Source organism: Pelecanus crispus, chromosome 3 (genome assembly GCF_030463565.1).
Source record: "Pelecanus crispus isolate bPelCri1 chromosome 3, bPelCri1.pri, whole genome shotgun sequence".
NCBI lineage: Eukaryota > Metazoa > Chordata > Aves > Pelecaniformes > Pelecanidae > Pelecanus > Pelecanus crispus.
Window position 1 is genome coordinate 108014864 of NC_134645.1, and position 20052 is coordinate 108034915.

At 36.8% G+C, this 20052-nt stretch overlaps 1 protein-coding gene across 1 annotated transcript in view; it reads left to right on the plus strand.

Annotated features, from left to right (window-relative positions):
- CSMD1 (CUB and Sushi multiple domains 1) overlaps positions 1-19701 on the plus strand; it is a 1273929-nt gene extending 1254228 nt beyond the window's left edge. Inside the window, exons 66-70 of the mRNA XM_075708500.1 lie at positions 4410-4571; positions 5609-5721; positions 7014-7101; positions 12946-13078; positions 19542-19701. Coding sequence (XP_075564615.1) covers positions 4410-4571; positions 5609-5721; positions 7014-7101; positions 12946-13078; positions 19542-19701 — 656 coding nt within the window. The remainder of the gene's footprint in view (positions 1-4409; positions 4572-5608; positions 5722-7013; positions 7102-12945; positions 13079-19541) is intronic.
- The last annotated feature ends 351 nt before the right edge of the window (positions 19702-20052 follow it).

Below are 20052 nucleotides of genomic sequence, written 5' to 3' on the forward strand. Positions count from 1 at the left end.
TGTGGATTGCACAAAAAACCCTGTCAAGCCAAAAAGATAAAGCATATATATACAAAACCCAGATTTGAAGTAGTTTTATATCGGGGGATTGCTATAATGGAGAGCCTTATAATGAGCGTAGACTATAATTGCAGGGATTGGGTTCAGTCAAAGTTCTGCCCTTTACATTGCAAGTGTTGTAAGAAACCACAAAAAAATTCCCAAAAACCAGTTTTGGAAATTTTGATGGCCTTCATTTCATGGAAACTTTCAAGGTACTCTAAGACAGGACCACCAGCAGCAGGCAAATATTACTGCTGCTTTTCCATGTCTCCTGATGAACATGTGTGCAGTTAACATTTTCCTCCTGCCAGTGACAAAATATACAACTAAGAAGTCTTTGATCCTTTTTTAAATCATCTTCAGAAAATGAAGGTCCTAATTTTTTTTTTTTTTACTGACTTATTTAACAATGAGTAGAGTTTTGCCAAACAAATGAGCTTGCAACTTTATATTCTTAATTTTAGCAAGCTGCAGGGAAAATAAGATTAATGGTTCACACTCACGGCAGTTCACAGAAAGACTCTGTAGAGTAGATGGGATAAAAAGGTATTTCTGCTGATAATTAACCTTCCTGGTGAGTTTATTAGTGAGAGTGTCAGGTGAAACCATAAATGTGTTCTTCTCAAATGCATTACTTCTACAGACTCACAATAAAGCAGGATATAATGTGCATTCATTATAATTAATATACAGTCTTCCTTTATTGGAGGATTCACCTCACTGAACACCTAAGGTATACATTAATCTGCTACCACACAGGTTTGAAGTTTCAATGCCAAATTAAAATATAGACCAAGTTTCCAAATATATTCACTATGCAGAGCATCAGTATGAATTCACACCACATCATGTCACTTACAACTAGTTTTGATAAGTAAGTACTATTTGAAAGGCATTTTTTTTAAGGAATGAAATGTTATGAATGAAAATGGCAATAATAGTAAGCAGAGAACTGAAACTGTGTAACAAATTACAGTAATTAACAAGGAAAAGTTTTAAATTGTTTTTAAAAAACAAGTCTGCACTATTATTATGTCTTTTAAAATTGTGAATTCTCTTTAGTATAGAACACTATTTCGGACCATTTTCTTTATCTTGTTATCTTGGCTTTTGCTAGAATTTCATTTGCTGCTATCTGTATTTTAAATGTGATGAAGCTAATGTTGCTAAATTAGAGGTTTTGTAACAGAATAGATTCATGTTCTGATTTCCCACCTTTGGATATCTGAATAAAAATTATGTTTATTATTGTTTATTAAACTGCTTTTTTTTTTTTTGCCAGTGTTTTCATAAACAATAGTAACTATCATTTTCACAGTACCGTAAATTGTAATTGTGTATAAGTTGCAACTAAAGAATTCTTACAATACCCACGTGAAGTTTAAGAACTACAGTACTCTGCCTGGTTCCCATGGTTCTCAATGCTTTGCATAGTCCTTGCAAAAATAGTTCAGCGGCTGTTTTAATGAGTAGCCATGGATTTCCTCATTTGTCACGTTCTGAGGAGAATCCGCAGTTGGTGCAGTATTAGTCTAATAATACCGAGTTCTTTTTTCTCATTCTGTATTTGCCCGTAGTGGGTGGGAAAGACAGGGAGGGACATTGCAAGGGCTCAGCAGAATTGTGTCAGAGCCACTCCAATTCCTCAGCAGCATCCATGGGACTGCAGCACTTGCATTTTAACCTTTCACAAAAACATGACTGGGGAAGCAGAAATACATCTTGTTATTTACTTCCCCTACTGATTCTGTCCATCTGCAGCAAGTGTAAATTCTGTAAATACTGAGACAATGGTACTATTTCGTGAAGATTAACAGCTATTATTGACAGTTAGAGTGGTTAGAAAAACTAGATACTGAAGAAGTTGAATGTGACAAAAGAAATACAATGTCTGCTTCTTTATAAAAGTCTTACATAGTGCCTGTCAGGTTCATACCAGTAATACCAGATGTTCACCTTCATGAGAATAACTTCAGACACACAATTTTAATTAAAACCAAAGACAAATAAAAATAATTGTAACATATTTTTAAAATGCACGTTTCAAATTTACTGTATGTCACTATTGTAGCAAAGCAATGAGAAATACGTAGGAAAAAGAGTCTGAAAGACCCTTTACAGAATTCATATATCTGCAGAAAATATATGCATTTTAAGGACTGTGAGATACCAATTGAAATGTAATTCTCCAGATTTTTAGTATTAAGTTGAGGCTACTTTGTGTAAAGCCCCAGTCCTGCACTGAGTTTTGCTTTGGAAAGGGAGTGCTTAAGATTCTTTGAAGCTGTTGTACTCAAAGCTATATAGTGGGTCTCCACTCACGTGGAAGCCAGTTACTGTACAGACAACATACTAATGATGTTTTGAAATCATGCCACATTGAGCTTGACCATGTGCCTGTGGCTGTTGCACAATTTGAAGGCAAAAGGCACTGAAGAAGTTTTCATCCTCCTTCTTTATGAAATGTGTAGTAGGAAGTGTAATAATATGATTAAGAGACAGTCAACAGCTAATCAGTCATCAGATGTACTGCCTTGTCAGTATGTTTTGTTGGAAATATATGGTATTATTGACCTGGATTTCTTTTTGATTCATTTTTGCAATCAGTGATTAGGCAGAGGAGGAAATATCCGTGGAATTCATTCAAAATGGATACACAGGATACCTACACTGATAATTTCCCTCAATATAGACAGCTGCCTTTGCACATGCTCAGACTTTGACAAAAAGCAAAAAATCCAATAATTTACTTTAAGAGATTAGTTAGAAGAGTGTGAAACACTTCTAATATCAGTCTTTAGCTATTTAGCAAGCATCATTTGTAGTGGTCATAGATAGTATGGGTGAATTTTAGTAGTTGCTAGGGCTGTCATTTTGTCAAGATATCATGTGATTGGTTAAACAGTTCTCTTTATGAAGTTTTATTTTGATTCTTAAAGCTTTACTTCTCAAATTGTAATGCTAGAAAAAGCTTAGAACTAAGTGGAAAAATGTCTATTTTTACTTGTCAGAAGCTGCCATGAAACTCTGGGTGCTACCTGGCCAGGAGGATAGTTGGTCTCTTTCAGCCAAATTAACTGTTTGTTTAATTTAAGTGTTGTGTTTGAAGGAAGACTTCCACAGATTTTATAACAGCAAAGTACATGGGAGAAATATAGCAATGTGTAGGAGAGAAATGAATGTTCAAGACATAGAATCATAGAATCATAGAATCGTTTAGGTTGGAAAAGACCTTTAAGATCATCCAGTCCAACCATTAACCTACACTACCAAGTCTACTCTAAGCCAATCAAGGGTAGACTAGACTAAACCATGTCCCCAAGTGCCACATCTACCCGTTTTTTGAACACTTCCAGGGATGGTGACTCCACCACCTCTCTGGGCAGCCTGTTCCAATGTTTGACTACCATTTCCGTAAAGAAATTTTTCCTAATTTCCAACCTAAACCTCCCCTGGCGCAGCTTAATGTAGCACCCTGTAAATGTGTCTGACATGAAATCTTCTCCTAAGAATTTTTTTTCTCTTCTATGTTTCCTTTTTAATTAATGTTAATATTGCAGATACTGTTGAATAACAGAGACTTTTTCTGCTCTGTTGGCAATTTAATCAAATATTTTAAACAAAACATTTAATGACCTGTAAATATTTTTTATTTGTATAGAGGAAAAATACCAAAAATATCAAATAAATGACCCAAATACATATACTTCTTATAATTCATGCTTCATTTTATAGGTTTTTACTTCAGATTACTTAAACTGCAGTTTCTGAGAAACAGACCTTTATTTTAAACCAAAAAAGTTCCCTGCTCTGCCACTTCACTGTTCACAGGTGCAATAATATTGTATGCAGAAAAGATGAGGAGTCTCAAAAATGACTGATAAAAAACTGTATCTGGAATTCAGTGAATTCATTTGAATATTCAGTTGATTCTCAGTTGAAAATCACACAGTGCTGCTTTAATAGATTCATGATACAAAAGGAATGGCCTAAGACAGCATGTCCTTCCAGGAATCCCTGACTTCAGAATATTATTCTCCTTTTTTTTATCATACCTTAAAGCTACTGTGCTTTAGGGGAAGAGTCCATTATTCTTCATGGCCTAGGTACATTCACTGAAGCACACAAGCTATGAAGTTTGAGGTTATTTAAGAATGTATATTGTAATAGACAGGTGTAGTATATTACAGGCAATTGTGTGGAAAGGTCATTAGATATATTGCCTTTACTGTTGTAAAAGTTGTACTATAATACCTCCTTAGAACAGTGAATTGATGCTGTAACAGAGAAAATGAAGAACATAAGTATGGCTAGAAAGATTGCTACTTTTCTGTAGTTTACTTCTTTCTTTGTTTCTTTTTGTTTAGTTCCCTCAGATGTGTTTTTTATAAATTCACTGTGGAAAGGGTTTTATGAATATTTAGGAAAAAGACAGCCTGCTACTATGACTGTTGATTGGTTCAATACTACAAGCAGCAAAGTGAATGTCACATTCATTGAGGCATCCAACATACAACTCAAACTATCAGGTAGGTTCAGAATTTGGTGTTAAAAAAGTTGTTAATTTTTTTAATCTGTTCAGTTTTGTTGCATTTTCTGCCAAACACAAAATGAAACAAAAACTTTATGTTTTCCCTAAATATCTTTTTCTGCTTATTTTGCAAAAGGAAACATCCTAATGTAGTGGTCTGCAGAGATTTCAGTAAATTTATATGCAGTCACCCATCTAGTTTTCCCCTTATATTTCAAATAAATATTGACATAGGGTTTTTTCTTTGCAGGCTGTTGGATATTATTGATGTGTTGAACTCACAAGTAACACTGAAATGGCAGACAAAGTGTATATACACATTTTAAGAACTATAACATTGAAAAGCTCCATTATTCAGTAGTGATTAATATCTGCTTTAAAACAATATGGTCTTGATAATGGCATAACATAAAATAGGCAAAGATAATTAAATAACTTAGTAAATTATTTATATCTTTTAATCCACATTGAGCATTCCTTTCTGCAAATCTGACTGTGAAGTTCTGATTTAGCCTCTGATCATAGTTATATTTGACAAAAGCATTCTCAGCTATCAGTACCTTTTAAGGTCAAGAGTTCAGAGAGAATTTCTGTAGTTGGCTGCCAAATAGCAAATTTGCTTTCACTGCTCTATTGCTATTTACTATAGCAATATACTGTTGTGAGCCAATTTTTTGGAGTTCAAGGAAATTACAAGCAAGGAATTCTATCTGTATTCAGAATTATTGAAATACTGTGTGAAAAAAAAATATTCCTGCCCATTTATATATAAAAGTAAACAGTACAAAACTGTCTTTGCATCCTGTTATCAAATATGATGTGGGAAAAAGATCATTAAAATAAGATAAAATAAGAAGCTGTTATTACAGCACTTTAAATCTTGGTTTTTCCAGGTTATAAAATGCTGCTATTACAGAATGTTTTCTACAAAATATTTTAGTTCTAAAGCAATATTCTTAGCTGTGAAAGGATATTTGAACAATCTGGTTGAAAAAATTGTTTAAAAGGCATGTGTTTCCTCCTTTATGTTAATAGGTGTTTACAAGAAAGAAGAAGCCCATTTGCTCTTGAAAGTTTTTCAGATTAAAGGACCTAGTGACATTTTTGTAAGCAAGTTTGAAAATGACAACTGGGCACTAGATGGTTATGTAAGTAAGCAGACTGCTATGGATAAAGCTTGCTGAATTTAAAGTTTGAAGTAATTTGTGATTTTTCTATATAACTCTATCCAACTTTTTATATCAGACACTGATGTCAGTGTAGAGATCACATTATTTTTCTTTTCAAAATTATGTATACAAACATCTATCTGCCACAGTCTCATTAGAATTTTTAGTTTGCTAAGGGGAAGGTGGAGTGAATCAGCACATTTGGCATGTTTTTGCCTTGTTTTCTTAGATGGGAGTGGGAATTTTACCTTTAGAAATACTGTCCTTGTTTTGGTTTGGTAAATAGTTCATTGTAATAAAATTACATTTAATCTTGAAGAAAAAGAGAGCTATTTTACTCTTTGCAGTTCTCCTTTGTGCCTCATGATGCTGTCATGGTTTAACCCCAGCCAGCAACTGAGCACTGAGCAGCCGCTCGCTCACTCTTCCTGCCCCAGTGGGATGGGGGAGAGAATCGGAGGAGTAAGAGTGAGAAACACTCCTGGGTTGAGATAAGAACAGTTTAATAATTAAAATAAAATAAAATAGTAATGATAATAATAACATAATAATGATAATAATATATACAAAGGAAGTGATGCACAATGCAATTGCTCACCACCCGCTGACCAATACCCAGCCAGTTCCAGAGCAGCGATCGCTGCTCCCCAAGTCAACCCCCCCGAGTTTTATATACTGAGCATGACGTCATATGGTATGGAATACCCCTTTGGCCAGTTTGCATCAACTATTCTGGCTGTGCCCCCTCCCAGTTTCTTGTGCACCTGGCAGAGCATGGGAAGCTGAAAAGTCCTTGACTAGCATAAGCAGTACTCAGCAACAACTAAACCATCAGCGTGTTATCAGCATTATTCTCATACTAGATCCAAAACACAGCACTATGCCAGCTACTAGGAAGAAAATTAACTCTATCCCGGCTGAAACCAGGACAGATGCTTTCTATGGAAAAAAATTTAAAATCTGACAATTCAGTGGACTTGTATAACCATATACTAATTCAAGTATGTGTATGCCAGTTGAAGAATTTTAAAACACAGCAATATGGATCAGATATTTTAAAGTCATTCTGTGTGTTATTTTGAAACTTTTTTAAATACTGTTGCAAACTTAAAATAATAAATATTGTATAAGCATAGAAACTTAACTAATATTTTAAAGGATAAAAGTGAAAATCTGGGTTCCATATATCTACTCTAAGTCAGAAAAACAAATGGCTAAACATGCTTATTTGTTTGTTTCAGAAACCTTTTTTCTGTTTCAACATATTCTAGGTATCATCAGGGCTTGAAAGAGGTGTTTTTACCTATCAAGGTGATATACATGGAAAAGACTTTGGAAAATTTATGCTCCAAAGACAAGGTAAATGCATTCCTAGAGCTTTAACTTGTATAATCTTTTTGGTCTTGCAAGAGTGAATTCAACAAATGACTCAGCTATCCAGCTGAAAGTAAGCATGTTTATTTCATGCCACAGTATACATACAGCAAAGTGCTGTGCTAGGAGGAGACAGCCTACCCAATATATCTATAGCAGACTGTATCTACATTTTATAAATTGCCTTGGTTCCATTAACTTCATTGATGCTGTACCCAATGCCCTTTAAAGTTCTGCCAAATCTCCCTTGTATTTCTTTGCTCTATTAACTGCTGTAATAACAGTTATCCTATGGATTTGCTCATCTTGGCCACCTCTCCAATTGATATATATGTTTACGCACAAGGGGAAGAAACCTTACTCTTCAGAGTCTCAGCCTAAGAACTGCCAGTTACTGAAGCCAGATACAATTTCAGTCTTCAGAGTAAAGTTTTGTGCGGGACAGATTATTTGTCTGCCTACACTTTTGTTTAATTCTTACCACTGTAATATCTAAGCTGCTTTTTCTTTCTGATTTTAACAAGCACACTGTAAAAGTAGAGCGCCAAGATTTGTTCAAATATCTTGTCTTGTTTAGCAGCCTTTGATATCTCAAAACAGTGAGAGTATGTTTGTTGGTTTTGTTTGTGGGGGGGAGGTATTAAGCCAGGCCGAAAAAGATATCCATGGTTTGCCAGCTACCTAATAAAAGTTTGGATCCATGTGTTTTAGCAGTGAAATTAGTAACTCGTGGGGGCACATGAAGAGCAAGCAGAATGACAATGCAACAGTTACAGCATTCTTCAGTGGATGTATTCTACGGTAGTAGAAAACGTATCATCGTTTAGAGTTGCAATATAAGAGCTCAGTTTGTATATTCCCAAGGCTAGTAAAGAGCTGAAGTGTCCAAGTTACACAGTGTCCAAGTGACAAGAATGCCCTATCACACATGCATACCTAGGCCAAGGGCCTCTCGTCTTCAGCTTTGACATCTCAGCAGAGAGCTTGCTACAAATGCAGATACTGTCTCTTTTAGATGATTTCTTTATGTGTTTGCTAAATAGGCACTGATTTTCTATAGGTTGCTTGTTCTCTATTGAAGAACCTACAGTTAAAAAGAAACAGCAAATTTCCAGCCAACACAGGTCACAGTATTTGTCCATACCCTCTGAAATTCAAGGATAACTAGCTTTGTTTTTTAAATCTATTCTGTTCATGAATATTCTGCCAAGGTAATGAACTCATATGTCCTCCAGCTGAAGACTTAACATATTTCCATTTCTTCAGGAAGTTAAATTATTTGCTGCCTTTACACTAAGCCAGAAATATGCATAAACTATGCATGCACTGGTGCATAAATAATGTAATATGAAATTCTTCACCTGCAAGCATACTTCAAAGAACAGCATTTACTCAGAAATACTTGGTTATGTGTGAAAGACAAATCTATTTGATGAAGAACTCCCTGTCACACAATACTAGAGAAAGACCAGGTTCAGTGGATATGCTCAGTCTTGGAACTTAATGACATGAAAACAGAAAGAACTTTTGTTTCTAAGATACTGTTTGTCCCCTTTCAGAAGCAATTCTGTTTGCTTGTAGCCTTAGAGAATAAACCAAAGGGCAAAGAGGTCTCTGTTATCAGTCTGCCAAAAGAATTAGAAATGTGTCTGAGCCTGCTTAAGGGGCCCAAGTTGTGACACCAAATCTTTTAACCTGCTTTGCCAAGTAATCAGTCATTGTTGGGGCTTTTTGTTTGTTTTGTTATGTTTTAATAACTTGGTCTCTAAAGGCTGCAAGTCTGCACCTAGGTTCAGTTTCTATAATTGCTGAGTGCCTGTGCCTCAACACTGCAGTTCTAGAAGATGTTTATTCTAAAATCTTGGCCTTGTTCATTCCAGTCTGGACTGTCCTTTAAAATTGTATGAAAAGATGGCTTTGTGAGAAGAGAAGCTTACTTCACCAAGTGGTTATTTTCCTATATTTATTTCCTCTGGGAAAATACAATGACCCACTTCTCTTTCCTCTTTTTTCTTCAAAGTACTTTTTTAGCTTGTCTAGATTGAGATAAGAAATATTGACAAGAAATATGAAATATAAATTACTAACTTGCATCTGTGATATATTAGATCAATGGCTGTGAAATATATGTTCATTTCTTGAAATAGATCAACTCTTAAAAGCATTGATCATGAGATGTGAATTTAAATTTCACTCTATAAAGGTGTTATCCTTCCTCTCCAGATCATTTTCTACAGCTTTCATCATTCACAAAGAAACTCTATATCTAAACAGCATACTCACAGCTTCAGAGTACAAAATGGTTGTGCATTAGCTAATGCACACATAGATAGCTAGGATTAATGAGCTATGAGACTATGTATTAGTACACTCGTTACACCCAATGAAGAACCCAAAGAGTCTTTGCTATCCAGCAGTTATCAGTCAGGAGAAGAAGGTCCAGCCTCTCTTGCTCCTTGGAAGCTGCTGACTTGCTTTCCATGTCAATATTTTTTTTCTTATACCGTTAAACTGCTAACCATCCTTGTCTTAGAAATTAATCTTCTACCTGTAATTCTCCTTTTCTTATCTTGCACGGCTTTTGCTGTCACACTTTCTCCCACTTCATCAGCAGTTCTCTTAGTAAAACTGAGCCATGCTGTACTGATGCCAGAGAGCTGAAACCCTGGGCTAGGAGTTACAGGGGAAATGCATTTCAAAGTTTCAAACAATGACAAGGAAATGTTCTCAATTAATATTTTCTAACAAAAAGTATTATTTTCTAGTATGTATAAAGGAGAAGACTCAGTAACCATCTAAAGAGTAGAAGTACACAGCTTGTGCAATAATGACTTCACTGTGTATTATCAGAATTTGAACTTCACCTGACTGCTGCTCTTTTTAGGAGGCTAAATAAACCTCTGTTATTCTGTGAGGTGTTTAAAAAGCATTTATAATCTTACTGAATATCCCTCTATTACATAACATATTTCCTAGTATCAAAGTATGGGTTTTTTAATGAAAAGTGAACCAAACTTGTTTTGGTTTGGTTTGGTTTGGTTTTTTGTCTACTAGCATGCAGATATTTCCACTTTTCTCATTTTAGCTGTGCTAGCAATCAATACCTAAATTAGAGCAGTACACTAGGCTTTCCCATTTCTCATCATGATAACACTGTCAGAAGAAATACAAAGTTCACATCAGGATATGTTTAATCACAAACAGCTCTGAAAATGATTGTATTAAGTGGCCCAGACTATGTTGAAGTTATATTGAGTATCATACATGAACAAAATTCAAATTATCCAGACTTGCAGCAAAGCTTGTCTTCCATAATGAAAAGCACACCCAATGCACAGTCTGAACCTGGTTAACACTTCTCCAATGCCAATTAAAGGTTGTAAACTTCAGTTAAAAATTTCATTACTCTAAATATGGTACTTTAAAAACTGTAAAGATATAGAATATTCAATTAACTCCAATTGGAGTTTTGAGTACTAAGTATTAAATGTTAGTTATCGAACAGAGATAACTTAAAATTATATAATTGTAATTTTGTGCCTAGTTTTAAATGTTCAGTTACACACACAAAAAAAATTGTTTTTTTTTAAAATTCCATATCAAAATTTCATACCAAGAATTGCTTATTATGAATTTCAAACTACTGTTTTATTTTAGCTGAATCTGTTTTATTTTAGCTGAATCCTGATTAGATATTTTATCATTTTTCTGCTACTTACATATTACAATGTATCTATCATATGTGCCATGATAATAGCTTTGAGATACAAATTAAGAGTTCATTATCATACATATTTCTGTTTGTTTTGGTACTTAGTTAGAATTTTTAAAAAAAATTAAGAGTATTAATTCCAGGTTTTTGCTGATATAAGCTGACTACAATGAATGTAATCATTACCATATTTTTTATTAATTACTCCAAACAATTGGAAAAACAGCTGGGGATTGTGATAGTAAAAGATGAAGACAGTGATAACTGCATGCAGTTTTTTAAACTTCTATCACTTCTTCTAACCAATAAAAAATTCAAAGGAGCATTTAAATTAACATTTCTTAAACTTTTCTTAGCTGTGGTAACTACTTGATTCTATCTGTCTTTAATTTAGATTGGTTGGAGAATGTCCAGTACATGTGCAATACAATACAAATACATAAAATTACGCCAACAGACCTTCCATACTTTGAGTGTTGGGACAAACACTGGATTACTAAAGTCCAAAGATTTTTATAATACACTGGTTCTACTTTAAACCAGTTCAATATTAATTAAGATACTCCACAGTAGTGTGATAAAGCTCATGATCCCAACTACCACAGTAATAGGTTTATTAATTTGAAAAGGTTTGCCTTCACCAGTTCTGCAGAGAAAGGAGTCTGAAACATGACAGAAGATTAAGGAAGTGAAAAATGTTGAAGTACAGTATTTTGTCATGTTTAGTGATCTAATCTGGCAATTCTGAAATTCCTAGGGGGGCTGTCTTTATTTTAAAGGGGACTTAATTACTTGCTAGAATTTAATAAATTTTGTAAAATTAATTATGCAAAATGTATTATAATATTAGCAATTGAAACATTTAAGTTTTAAAAAATATCTAACAGAACAAAAACTTACCTCCTTCCTCTTTTGCATTGAGCTCAAACTGCAAGAAATCATAGGAGAATTGTTTGCTTCTTTCTCAGTTTTGCAACTTATTTAGATATTTTATTAGACAGCTGAAAGCAGCACAATGGGTGTGTATCTACTATATAACTGGTCTGCACCAGAGTCCTAAAAAGACTGATGGATGCTGTTTCTCTCAATGAGGGACTCATGGTGTTTAAGAGAGTGTGTACTGGTGGGTTGGAGCATTTCTGAGTGATAAACACCAGTGTCTCCTATTCTTCTCTACTAGCATCCACAAAAATATCCCAGAATAGCAAGCCTAGATACCTGTCCAAGCCACATTGTCGCTGTACTTTCCCTCTGTCCTGGTGTCTCCTCCTTTGATAGGATCTATATATTGCTCTCTGAAGAGCTAGGAGTTCAAACTGGCAACATGGAGTTGGGTCTCAAAATATATTTTTTTCTATAAAATTTTTCTATGTTTTTCACTATAAAATTATTTTGCATCCTTCACAATTTCAACTGTCAAGTTGGCCACCTATTTAACCAATTTAACAATATCTCTCTTTACACTGATGGAAAAATGGGTTCCACAAAATGCTTTACAGTCCTGGTTATCTGCTTGCCCACAACAGGAACCCAGCAAGGCCATACCATAGGACTCTGCACCTCAGTTTTATCCCAGTGCAAACGCAGCTGCTGCAGGCTCTAAAACATGCTCATGTCTCACCCCTAAAGGGTGTTATAAAGCAGCCAGAACATTCACACAAGTGCACAGACTCAGGAGCGCTATTGAGCCGAGCAGAACCATTGTGGTGTGTTGCAGTTACCTCAGTTCTCTCTTCCTTTTTCATGTCTGATGTTGTCTCGCATGCTTGTTGTTTCTCAGATGAACATTAAGGCTGTGAGCACAGAAAACTTTTTGCAGTATTAACAATTTTTTTTGTAGAAGGTAAATGGCTTAATTTTATTAAATTCGTGACTCATGAGAGGTGTAGTTCATAATTATTTTACTTGCTGAATACTGTTTTCAAATAATTTTGATATTGATACATTATGAACGGGTATTAACAAGATTTATACTATGATACTGAATGCTATTTATTTCATGGTTTTAAATAGAATTATTTTATCAAGACACCAATTTCTTTCATTCTTGAATGAAAGAAGAACTGTGAGATAGAAAACCTGGGAATTTTATTTCTGCCTTTTTTGTTTCATTTCAGGTCCTTTAAGTGCAGACACAGACCTTTCAAATCACTATTACGGTACAAACAGCAGTTCTGTTGCAGCTGCCATCCTGGTACCATTCTTTGCTCTAATATTATCAGGGTTTGCATTTTACCTCTACAAACACAGGTATTGTAAATGTTATTTATTCAGTAACTTAATAAGCTTTTTGTTTTAATTTTGATAGGTAGGTGTAACCAGAGAACACAATGCTAAAGCTTTCAAGAATATCTGTACTCTAGAAAGACGAAGTATTCCCATGAAGGGGTTCAGGGCAGGGTAGTTCTTAATGGTCAACAATTTGAAAAATGATTCACTGTGTTAAAGAGCAAAGACCTATAAACCTTCTTGGTTCATTAGGCTGAATCAGATTGAAATCTCAGGTCATATGTTTTATTCTTTCATTTTAATGCTTTATTAAATTGGATGTATGCTGCTTCTTTCAAAATGCTTATGAGTATTAATTATACAAGCTGAAAAATCCATAAATCACACGAGGGAAGAGCCCATAATAGGACTACTTATAGTACATGCTGAATAAGCTAGTGGATAGTACTAGAGTTGGCATCACTTCAGCTCATATGAAACTTTTATATGTCATTGGATAATAGAATAAATCCAACCATCTTGTCTGAAATTTGGTTTAAAAGCTGATATCTATGTATCTTTTGAACATTTTTTCATTCTGAGTAGTATTTGGCTAGAGCTTTCTGGAACAATACTTTTTTTTGTATTGAGCTACGATAGTCTCCGACCTCCTTGTGTTATTTGCAGTTTGCAAAATGATGTTTAACAGAAATGTTGATTTTTCATAACTTGCTTTTAAGACTTTTGTTCTATAACCATGGTACTAAGAATATTTTGTGATTGTAAGACATCATAGACAAACTGAAGTGCACCGTTGCCCTATGATGGACTGGACTGTGTACCTACCTCAGCATTAGATGACTTGGGGAAAAAAATTGCAGTGGGGCTTGAACTTCAGAACTTCACTCAAAATTATACATGTCCTGAAATGTAATATAGCCTTTTATTGAAAAAACTGCTCAGGAATAGCTGTGAACTCTGTCTCAGAACATGATATTGTAAGATGCCTTTCTGATGCCTACAGATCTGCATTCTGAGATAGTTCCTGCAATGGGGGGAACGTAAACGGCAGCATGAAAGCACAGGCATTCAGACTGGGTGAAGAGATGGAACATAAAGGGAATGTTGCTGTCACTTTGCTCTTAGAAAGAGGAGGCAAACTCCAAGAAAAATTTAATAAAACTGTATTGTGACATAAGGGTACATTTTGTGATTTATTCTATGAAGTTTGCTATGTCCTGCATGAGTAGTGGAGATTTGGTTTTCTATTTAGTAGAAATACATATATAATTAAGAGAAATAAAAGTTAGTCTTCAGATGAGCAGCTGTAAAACCCAATGTTTATAGTACTGCTGGTGCAGCATTGCAGTTCTGCCTACCTTAATCTAAGTGCATTAGATACTTCGAAAAAGATGTTACTCATAACTTAATCTTTCAAACGATATTCTTTCTTTTTTAAAATTTTCAAACAATTTCTTCCATTAAACCACAGTTTTTAGAGGGGTTATCATTGTCATATTGTCATCAGAAAATTAACAGGTTGATTACTGATGTAAAGTAACCTAGGTCACCTTTATTCTCTTCAAAACAAAGGATGTTCCAAAGCAAAGAGAACAGAATCTGTGACTTCTGAAGGGGCTTTCTTGAAATTACCTTAACAACCTGAATAACAACACGAAATTTTCACAATGATGCAATAGTAGTTATGCCCCTAGAGGTTCTCTGTATCAGAGAATTTGAAGGTTGTCTTAGGGCACGATTTTATAGATGCTTCTGCTGTGCCTATGCCAGATTAATATAATCTAATTAGAAGCAGGGTTCTGAAACTTTTTTTTTTACACAGTATCTTTTATCTGACAGACAGGCATTGCTTCAGGAATGAAGGCAGCATCTCAGTCTTTCTGAAAAAAACTAAAATATATTTAATTACTTACACTTATGAAAGCTCCTAGTTAAGATTTCTAAGCATGTTTTATTACTTCTAAAATTAAAATATGCAGAAAAAGGCATATTTATGAGTAACAGAATTATTTGTAAGTTGTCAGTTTCCATTACTGACATCTTACCAGTGACAGTTTTCCCTACCTGCTATCCAAACCAGAATTGTTTTCTAAGAACAAGTTTGATATTCAAGAACCCTTTCTGAAGTTTTATCATGAGATTCTTTTCTGAATGGTTTTACATTTATTAAACACCAAGCATCTACATTTTGCACTTCTTTGTTGGCTTTCTTAGAATCATTGAATCATAAAATTGTTTAGGTTGGAAAAGACCTTTAAGATCATCCAGTCCAACCATTAACCTACACTACCAAGTCCACACTAAACCAATCAAGGGTAGACTAGACTAAACCATGTCCCAAAGTGCCACGTCTACCTGTTTTTTGAACACTTCCAGGGATGGTAACTCCACCACCTCTCTGGGCAGCCTGTTCCAATGTTTGACTACCATTTCCACGAAGAAATTTTTCCTAATTTCCAACCTAAACCTCCCCTGGCGCAGCTTGAGCCCATTTCCTCTCATCCTATCGCTAGTTACTTGGGAGAAGAGACCAACACCCACCTCACTACAACCTCCTTTGAGGCAGTTGTAGAGAGCAATAAGGTCTCCCCTCAGCCTCCTCTTCTCCAGACTAAACAACCCCAGTTCCCTCAGCCGCTCCTCATAAGACCTGTGCTCCAGACCCTTCACCAGCTTTGTTGCCCTTCTCTGAACACACTCCAGCACCTCAATGTCCTTCTTGTATTGAGGGGCCCAAAACTGGACACAGTATTCCAGGTGTGGCCTCACCAGCGCCGAGTACAGGGGGACAATCACCTCCCTGCTCCTGCTGGCCACACTTATTCCTGATACAAGCCAGGATGCTGTTGGCCTTCTTGGCCACCTGGGCACACTGCTGGTTCATGTTCAGCCAGCTGTCAACCAGCACCCCCAGGTCCTTTTTGGTCAGGCAGCTTTCCAGCTACTCTTCCCCAAGCCTGTAGCGCTGCATGGGGTTGTTGTGCCCGAAGTGCAGGACCCGGCACTTGGCCTTGTTAAACCTCATACAGTTGGCCTCGGCCTATTGGTCCAGCCTGTCCAGGTCCCTATGCAGGGCCATCCTATCCTTGAGCAGATCGACACTCCCACCCAACTTGGTGTCACCTGCAAACTTACTGAGGGTGCACTCAATCCCCTCACCTAGATCATCGATAAAGATATTAAACAAAGCTGGCCCCAAAACAGAGCCCTTGGAAACACCGCTCGTGACCAGCTGCCAGCTGGACTTAACTCCATTCACCACAGGTCTCTGGGCTCGGCCACACAGCCATTTTTTTACCCAGTGAAAAGTACGCCCATCCAAGCCATGAGCTGCCAGCTTCCCAAGGAGAATGTTATGGGAGACTGTGTCAAAGGCCTTGCTAAATTCCAGGTAAATGACGTCCACAGCCTTTCCTTCATCCACTAGGCTGGTCACCAGGTCATAGAAGGAGATCAGGTTGGTCAAGCAGGACCTGCCTTTCATGAACCCATGCTGGCTGGGCCTGATCACCTGGTTGATCTGCACTTGCCTGTTGAGTTCACTCAATATGAACCACTCCATAATCTATCCCGGCACCTGACAGGCCTGTAGTTCCCCGGGTCCTCCTTCCAGCCCTTCTTGTAGATAGGTGCCACATTGGCAAGCCTCCAGTCATCAGGGACCTCCCCTGTTAACCAGGACTGCTGACAGATGATGGAAAGTGGCTTGGAAGCTCCTCTGCCAGCTCCCTCAATACTCTTGGGTGATCCCATCTGGCCTCATAAACTTGTGAGCATCCAGGTGGCTTAGCAGATCATTAACTGCTTCCTCCTGGACTATAAGGGCTCCATTCTGGTCCCCATCACTGTCTTCCAGCTCAGGGGGCTGAGTACCCTGGGGATGACTGGTCTGGCTATTAAACACAGAGGCAAAGAAGGCATTAAGTACCTCAGCCTTTTCCTTGTCCTTGGTGACAATGTTCCCCCCCACATCCAGCAAAGGATGGAGATTCTCCTTGGCTCTCTTTTTGTTGTTGATGTACTTATAAAAGCATTTTTTATTGTCTTTTAGAACAGTGGCCAGATTGAGTTCTTGCTGGGCTTTTGCTTTTCTAATTTCCTCTGTGCATGACCTAACAAGATCCCTGTACTCCTCCTGAGTTGCCCACCCCTTCTTCCAAAGGCGGTAGACTCTCCTTTTTTTCCGTGAGTCCCCGCAAAAGCTCCCTATTCAGCCTGGCCAGTCATCTTCCCTGCCGGTTGGTCTTACGGTACACGGGGACAGCCCACTCCTGCGCCCTTAAGACTTCCTTCTTGAAGAAGGCCCAGTCTTCCTGGACTGCTTTGCCTTTCAGGACTGCCTCCCAAGGGACTTTCCCAACCAGCGTCCTGAACAAGCCAAAGTCTGCCCTCTGGAAGTCCACTGTAACGGTTCTGCTGCCCCTCCTCTTTGCATCGCCCAGAATTGAGAACTCTATCATATCATGGTCACTAAGCCCAAGACGGCCTCTGACCACGACGTCTCCCACAAGCCCTGCTCTGTTAGTAAACAGCAGGTCAAGTGAGGCACCTCCCCTGATAGGCTCGCTTACCAGCTGCATCAGAAAGTTATCCTCCACACACTCTAGGAACTTCCGAGACTGTTGCCTCTCTGCTGTGTTGTATTTCCAGCAAATGTCCGGCAAGTTGAAGTCCCCCACGAGAACAAGGGCTGGCGATTGCAAGACTTCTGCCAGCTGCTTGTAGACCACTTCATCTATCTCTACATCCTGGTTGGGTGGTCTATAGCAGACTCCCAACAGGACATCCGCCTTGCTGGCCTTCCCCCTCATCCTTACCCATAAGCACTCGACCTTACCATCACCACTGTCGAGCTCTATACAATCAAAACACTCCCTAACATACAGAGCCACCCTTGCTCTATTTCAGTTGCAGGTATAAAATTATATACTGAACCTCCTTTATATATTTGTTTAGATACTTAGATACTTTAGATCCTAAGAGATTTAAGGTTAAAGTAGTAAAATATAATATAATAGCATATCATTTTACTGGATATAGCAGGAAGTCTGCACAATTCTGGTTTATTTTTCATTTAATTATTGGCTTAATATGTTTTAACAGAACTTTGCAGAAAAATGTGAACAGCCTTGAAGTTTTGATAGTTTCATGGTGGTAAAACACTATCCAAAATAGAAGAGTGGTTTCTGAAAGATAATTCTTTGATAGTAAAATGTTAAAATTTATGTGAATATTAGTTAGGATTTGATCAATCTTATTACATAAGTTCAGACATATAAAAATCTCTGTCAAGTTATTTAGTAGTGTTTATTACTGGAAGTATTTATGGAGGTAAGCAGGCATGTTATGGCAGATCTATCTGGAATAACTGAAATTACTGACCCTTATCTGAAGGTTACTACCACTAGCAGTGCAAAATATTTTGAACACTTGCTATGTCAGTGCAAGCATTGCCTGACTGAAGCTATGCTGACTTTGCACTGACTTAGATTTAGTAGTACCCAGGAGACCTGTTACAACACTTCAATGGTGCAACACTAACTTCCTGCTGTGGAATGGTAATAAACAGCTTATAGCAGCAAATTAGTAAACTGTTCCCTCTACCTTGGCTCGAGAACATCTAAAACCCAAGATGCTATTAAAAGGTTGAATTAGGAGGCACTCATTCTCATCTTTCTATGTATACTTAGTCATCTACTCCATTCAATCCTTTTAAATTGACAATCTGTATTGATCTTCATCAGAACACTTGCACAGATGGTCCAGTTGCCTTCCTAGGTATACTGTAAAAATTAGTGTGGGTAAAATCCCAAATCTCCAGGAAAGTGAATTAGAATATGCTTGATGGCGATCAAATTAAATTCACCAGTTAAAGATGCTACTGTATTTTTGACATTAACATCAATACTTTAGAAAGACAAGTATATATGTTTGGAAATTGGTAAGGTGTAAATTTAGTAAAACTGGAATAAGTGTTTCCGCTCTGTAAGGATTGTTTTGTGGTCAGACTAGCAACCTGAAATTGAAAGTGTCATCCAAAAATATCATAATTGTTACTACTGACAGAAATTATTATAAGTGTTATCAGTTCCACCTTTATTTTTTTTTGTACTTTTCTTGTATGTTGCTTTACTTTTGGCTGCCAATTTTGGCACAAACAACAAGCTATGAAGTTGTCATTCTTTTGACATTTTTATAATGGAAAATGCATACCTATATTTTGCCTATGTTGTCTCTGTGCTTTGTAGCATCAGTTTGCCCATTACGGATTTTTTTTTCCTCTTCATGCTATGAAAAATAACTTTCAAATTTATCTTACTTTTTAAGTCCCTGCAACATCCTTTATAGGTCTGCTTTTATCACTTTTACACAGTCGTGCAACTTGCGTAGACAGGATGGAAACATTATAGATAAAACTTGCAATAATTGTAGAATGTTTATTTTTAAGGGTTACTAATGATAATTTCCTGTCTTTTTTTCCCAGAACAAGACCAAAAGTACAGTACAATGGGTATGCTGGACATGAAAACAGTAATGGACAGGCTTCATTTGAAAATCCCATGTATGACACAAACTTAAAACCCACAGAGGCAAAGGCTGTGAGGTTTGATACGACTCTGAACACAGTTTGTACAGTGGTATAGCCTTCAGTGCCCAATATGACTGATTCATAGCCATACCTCTGATGGACAAGCAGTAATTCCTTTGGTGCCATATACCAGTTTCCCTTCTTCTCTTGGCTTTGCTGCTGTAATCTTTAACATCCTCTGTCAGCCTACATGCAGCTAAATTTTCTGGTAAAAACGTGTCAGTCTTCTGGGGATCAGACAAAGAATATTTTTTCATCTTAAAGTTGGATCAAAATGCCTGGCTGCATCTGCTTCAGATCAAGGCACACTTTAAGGAAGACTGCCGAGTCATGCCAATTTGTCATATTTAATGCCTCAGACTTTCATATTTGTATGTGGCTGGATGCCTTTCAATGCATTCTTCTG